Here is a 6230-nt window from a genome sequence, read left to right as displayed (position 1 = left end):
CAGCACTCGAAACTCTAAAACAAACTGTCCGCGACACACGGCATGCATGCACGTGCGGTCCTCGTTGCCATGACTGCTGATTTATCAGTAGCTCTACTGATGTTTGTAATTTCTGCTGACTCAGTGAAAAGGTGACGGAATCTACTGCTTTTTGGTCTTTTTACAAAACTGAAAGGAACCTCTACTTTTTTTAATAAGTTTACATTAATGTGATATCACCAGACAGACAAGAAATTCCTTTCTTTGCGATGTTCTCAAACGCAGCACTACTTTTGACTGACGAGCCATAGACACCATAGACTTTCATACAGTAAGTATTACAGGAAGCTCTATGTTATGAGCAAATACCAGCAAGTCGTGAGACAGAAATGTGAATGCACAACGCGCCCCACAGCTACGAAACCACAAGCAATATACTATCTGGCTCTCGCGCCAGTGCCTCATACCCCGTGCGAAGAAGTATGGACCCTGGAATAAAGGAAGCATGGGCCACGGTGCACCGGCCTGGACGTATACATACTGTTGGGCAAACAGGGCCCACCTCCACCGTTCAATAAAGGTCATCCTGTCATCTCTCTTAACAATTTTATTTTAGTTGTTTATTCATCCACTTATTGCTTACAAGAAACGAACGAGCATCGTTACGGCCACTAATATACATTTTCCAGGCACTGACACTTCGTAATGCACTTAACGTAAAAATATGCTTAGTAGTGAAAGGAGATCTACCCGCTCACCCCCCTCACCCCCCGGCTCCCTCCCTCTCCTTCACGAGGCGGGCGGGAGTAAGTGTTGCCATTCATCCTCCCGTTCCTCTCATTTTGACGAAGGGCCAAGCAGTTACCCTCTGAACTTTGCGCACGGCACGCATGCTTCTGCAGTTCGTCCTTCGAGGGAGTAAAGCGCCCTTTTTCGGATGAACTGCGCAGTTACTCCCGAAAACTTTTAGAGTGTATAAAACCCCCATCGGGGCGTGCGCTAGAGGACAAGTCCATTTACTCCCATCTCGGCTTCTTTTTTTTTTTGCTTACCGTGTACCACCGGGTGTGCGAACTCACTCTCCGTGGGGTAGATCAACTTCCAAGTCAAAAGTTAGTTCGTCAACTTGCCGGCTGACTTCCTTCTTTAATAGTTCCGGCACCCGATAAGGAAACACCTTTTTTGGCTGGTGGCCCGGTTCTATTTCTATCTTATGTTCGTCTACCTTCCATTAACCCGGGGTGCCGTCAAAGAGTGTGCAATGTCTTTGGAACACCTCCTGTACTTCCGCCTGCGCGTCAGCATCAAGGTGAGCAACCTTCTCGCTCGTTAGCACTAGCTCTTTCCGCCTTATAGTGGTTGGTTGTGGAGCATATTCCACCTCCCCAAAATCATGGTCCTCATCGAAGACGACCCCAATATGACTGGCCCTTGCATAGTAAGGTCCAATGTTGTTGGCGTGGACACTTTTCACCTTTCTCTCAGATGTTTAAAGGGGTCATGAAGCACCCCTTGGGCTGATTGAAAAAACACAGCCTGCGGAAAGCTGACACGGCTATGAACTGCTCTGCCAAATATTACAGTCGTGCGCGCCGCGTAATGGCCACAAGCGGAGCGCGAAGTTGCCGTTTCCCCCGGCACCCTCTTTTCAAACAGAGGCCGGTTCTCACCCTCGTCGGTGGGCGGGGCGTCGGTCCGCTGTACGTAGCAAGAGACATAGCATGCTTATTGGTCAATAGCCGACATAAATCAAGAGCGGTGTTTGGATCAGATGCGCTTGTTCTCGTTGACACTGTGTATAATAGTTGTTGTAGTTAAATAAACAGGTTGAAATATGGAAAAACTTCGTTGCGAGTTTTCGAAAGGATGACTCACTTCCGGTAGAAGCCAACTGTCGTCTGCTGAACTCGGTGCGCCCGCGCACGTTCGTGCGCAACTTAAATTTGGCCGCACGACCTTTTCGGTATCGCAGTTTCTTGTGCCTCGCTTGTTTCGATTAGTCTGGTACGTCATAACTGGCCTCAAACCTTACAAATCTTGTGTGTGGCGTTGAGTTCTAACGAGACGGATCTCGTACTAACTTGATCAGTGCGTGCACAGATCGAGTTGCAAGCAGGTTCTTAATTAACAGGCCGGAGAGCGTCCACTCGTGAACCATGAGGGTTGGATTATAGCTGAGGTTTTTAACACTATTATTTTGTTGACAGAGAATGCGCACGATCCTTTGACCTTTGGATAATACACTTCACGTCGAAGATATCCCGAAGATGCGCTTATATACTTGCGGATTCAGCGGTAAGGTCGGAATAATACAACCTGAATTCCAGCTGTCGACTCATTGGGAGTACTTTTGCTTCCAGTCGTCTTCAAAGAATAAGAAAACGTTCTCATATAACGAGGACGCGCGCATGCACGTAAGCGCGACCTTCAATGCACAGAAACTTTCGTTGAAGCTGCGGCTCTTCGACTCTTTAACTTACGCACCGCCACTCACCTAACTTCTACGGAAGGTACCACACACAACCTCCGTTTCCCACGGTCAGTGGCAGCCGCAGGAACATGTTAAGGGATTTATCTATTCTCACTCGTTAACCTTGAGTTATCCCGTGAGCGCAGGCACAGCGGTGATTTTCCGAGTTTCGTGCGGCCCACTCGAGTTTCGGCCGCTCTTCAGCTGACTGCCTGTTCTTCGTTGCTCAATTCGCGAAAGGTGATACCTCGCCCGCGAGCGCGCACGGACTTTGCTCCACCGACGGTGCGCGAAGTGCGCCCAGCTCAGTCTGGAGCAATGGGCAAAGAGGAAGCGGTGCCTTGCGCTGTCATCGGCTGTAAAGCCAGCGACAGAAAAGGCGTTAAGACCCGACATGTATTGCCTAAAGATGACGCCTTGCGTTCTGCTTGGCTGCAGCGCATTGGCCTACCATCCACACACACGCGTAAACGTATACGTGTTTGCGGTAGACACTTCGCACGTGACGCCTACGTGTACGACCAAGAAGTGATGAAGCACGCGGACGTCGGCTGGTCATGTACTCGTCTGAAATCGACTGCCCTACCGACTTTGTTCCTTCCTGGCAGACAGGTAAGCGGCAAATACATATTTCACGTTGTTTTTACTTCTGCAAACTTTCGCAGCAAAGTGACGACGCACTTGCCAGTTAGTAAACTGCAGAAGACATGCTATACAATTTTTGCAGAACTAAGTAGTCCGTCATATAAATATTTATGCAAGGACACTGTAGCTGCAGACATTCAGATGTATAGCGTGTGCTCGACGCAGATGTGTAGCTTTCTTCAAGTGACCATTCTGGGTATTTCATTTCTTTAGCTTCACAATGCAATAATGAGGGAGACAACAAACTTTAATAACCTGAGATGCAGCACTACTTGCATAAATGTTGCCATGTTGAATTTATTTTGTCCAAATGTTGCAACAAAGAGTGAATCAGGTGAGTGTTCAGGCATGTAAGCACTAGAAACCGCTATAGCCTGGCGGCAGGAAACAAATATACGTTCTAAAAAGTGAAAAAAAGGTACATTCTTATGAAACACATTCTCTAATAACTAAGCAGCAAAGCTGTGTACCATATTTCATGATATTACTTTCGTAAAATTGCCTTTAAAAACATGTTACTGTTGGCTATTTCCCTCAGTGCGTGTGCTCTTAGGTTGTTCTGACATGTGCTACAGCACAATTATTCACTATTTAAAAATGGTATTATTGAATTCATCAGCCAATTGAACTATGTGATGCGTCATATAGCCACAAAGAGCTAACACTTGTGGAGGTGCAATTCATCGCAGGCGATCTACAACATGTCAAACAAAATATGTTGCTAGGATAGTTCATATCGTTTATCATATCACATTGTATAGGGCTGTAGCAAGGATATTGTTTCGGGGGTGGTATGACCCCTTGTATGTACGCGCATGTGGGTGTTTTGTTGTGTGCATGTATATTTCACATATAAGGGGTAAAAATTTTGGAAGGAGGTTAGGGACAGAGGTTGAACACCCCTGTGTACACCTGTGTTTATTCCACTTTAAATTGTCATAAAGTTATTAAACAATCAGTAGTTGAAGCAAGCAACAGCTGAAAGTAGTAGACTTGCCACATAAACCACGTGCACTATTCTGCAATTTAGCTTCCATTGCAACGTGAAGTGATGTTGTAGTAGTACTAGCATTGATCTTCCATATTACATTGACACATATTCTCATAGCATGACAATCCGCCGCACAGAGGAGGTCATCGCCAGGTCACTAGTGCAGCTGCATCTTGTGACACACAGGCTGAAGGTTCACGGGAGGTGAGTAGGAGAAGCACAAAAAAACTGAGGCACAAATACAATTAAAACCCTTTATTCACTCTCAGCATGGCACCGGGACCAGTGAGTTGCTTCCATCTACAGTTGGCATAGAAGCTTTATCTAAAGCAAGACCTATGCTCTGTTTTTTGTGATCCTATGCTAAATCATCACACTGTATAGGGCTGTGGCCCGGATATTATTTAGGAGGTGGTCCGACCCCTTGTATGTACGTGCATGTGGGTGTTTTGTTGTGTGCATAATAATTTCACATATAAGGGTTAAAATTTTTGAAGGAGGTTAGGGGGAGGGGTTCAACATCTCTGTGTACACCTATGCGTATTTTCTATCACTCTACATTGTCATGAATCAGTAGTTGAAGCAGACAACAGCTTAGAGTAGTAGACTTGCCGCATGAGACACATGCACTATTCTGCAATTAAGCTTTCAATGCCATGTGAAGTGACGTACTAGTACTAGCAGTGGTCTTCCATATACATTGACACATATTCTTATAGCATGACAATCCGCCACACGGTGGAGGTCATCGCCATGTCACCAGTGCAGCTGCATCTTGTGACACACAGGCTGAAGGTTCACGGGAGGTGAGTAGGAGAAGCACAAAAAAAACTGTAGTATAAATACAACAAAAACCCTTTATTTACACCCTCAGAGTGGCACTGGGACCAGCGAATTGCATCCATCTACAGCTGGCATAGAGGCTTCCTGTCAAGTAAGACCCATGCTGTTTTTTATGATCCTATGCTAAAATCTGAATTTAACTTGTCTACAGTTCTAAGTTTACTACTTTATAGGTACAGATCTGCAAATGCAGCTCTCCTACTATGTGGCGCACTATTGCAACTCAGGCTGCCATTATCACCAAGACTGTTTCTACAGAAACATCACACAAGGAGACGCTGAAAAAAGATGCTAGTAAGTGTACATTGCCATACATGAAAATTTGTGAGCAGTGCATCCCTGTACTTACTGAAAGTGAGTGTTGTACAGTGTGCTCTGCGAAAAATTCATGAGCCATACCACTCTGTGAAAGCGGATAATAAGTGAAGCTGTGCAGCAGATGGCATAGAGACGACACATAATTGTGATGAAAGGTACAGAAAGCACAGAACTTTTCAATTTGGATGCGCTCCATGAAAGCGTTTCCACCTCACTTTGCATGGACCTCAACTGCAGCCCACAGGTTATTTATTGATTTGTTAATGCACTGATTTAATTGCCAAGTAAATTATTTCATTTATTTATTGATTTGTTTGCACACATATTTATGTATTTACCTTTTCTGCATTTATTTACTTGCTTATTTCTTTATTTACCTTTTTCTGTTTACTTTCAAGAATAGAAATTTCATAGATAAGTATTGCATGAGCTGATGAGTAATTATTCGGTTAGTGACATGACAAGCGAAATGTTTTCTCATGTGTAGGTGCTTTCTTCTGAGTCTACTGTATTCTGTTATCAGTGGCGAAGTAGGGTTTGCCAAATTTCTGTGGCATATACCTGCTATGTGGCTCTCTGCTCAGTAGGTAATTGTCGAGTAGGTAACTGCTCATGGTGCTATGAATCACATAGTTATATAGTCACGTTGCTGTGATGAAGTACGCATCACACTCGTACACACAGGCACGCACACATATATTCATACATACATACTATTACTATGCCTAACTCTATGAAGGAAGACTGCACTTAATACTTGTGACCAGCACTGTTAGCAAAATCTGTTGATTGTATATTACATATGATATATCGAAGAACTTCGATACATTCCACAAGTGATTAACTGAATTGTCACACCGTTCGGTATGTTGCGACACGAAGTGCTAACGGGACATTAACTAGCATGCTTTGCCTCTTATGTGAATACAATATTAAATTGCATATGTTTTTCACTATGCTTAGGGCATCATTTATTACACTGCA

General features: G+C 44.5%; 1 protein-coding gene across 1 annotated transcript; it reads left to right on the top strand.

The window, feature by feature from the left end:
- Positions 1-1761: 1761 nt before the first annotated feature.
- Positions 1762-5920, top strand: LOC119399396 (uncharacterized). Its single transcript, XM_037666211.2, has 5 exons — positions 1762-3061; positions 4203-4289; positions 4805-4891; positions 4960-5019; positions 5102-5920. The coding sequence occupies exons 1-5, from the start codon at positions 2768-2770 to the stop codon at positions 5318-5320; spliced, it is 747 nt and encodes a 248-aa protein (XP_037522139.1). The 5' UTR covers positions 1762-2767; the 3' UTR covers positions 5321-5920.
- The last annotated feature ends 310 nt before the right edge of the window (positions 5921-6230 follow it).

Source organism: Rhipicephalus sanguineus, chromosome 7 (assembly GCF_013339695.2).
Source record: "Rhipicephalus sanguineus isolate Rsan-2018 chromosome 7, BIME_Rsan_1.4, whole genome shotgun sequence".
Classification (NCBI taxonomy): domain Eukaryota; kingdom Metazoa; phylum Arthropoda; class Arachnida; order Ixodida; family Ixodidae; genus Rhipicephalus; species Rhipicephalus sanguineus.
This window is presented reverse-complemented; position numbering and strand designations above follow the sequence as displayed.

Excerpts from the sequence above, each read along its gene's own strand:
- LOC119399396 (XM_037666211.2), top strand. The coding sequence starts at position 2,768 with ATGGGCAAAGAGGAAGCGGTGCCTTGCGCTGTCATCGGCTGTAAAGCC. Across the intron at positions 3,062-4,202 it reads TGTTCCTTCCTGGCAGACAG|CATGACAATCCGCCGCACAG; the intron begins GTAAGCGGCAAA and ends ATATTCTCATAG. Across the intron at positions 5,020-5,101 it reads GCATAGAGGCTTCCTGTCAA|GTACAGATCTGCAAATGCAG; the intron begins GTAAGACCCATG and ends ACTACTTTATAG.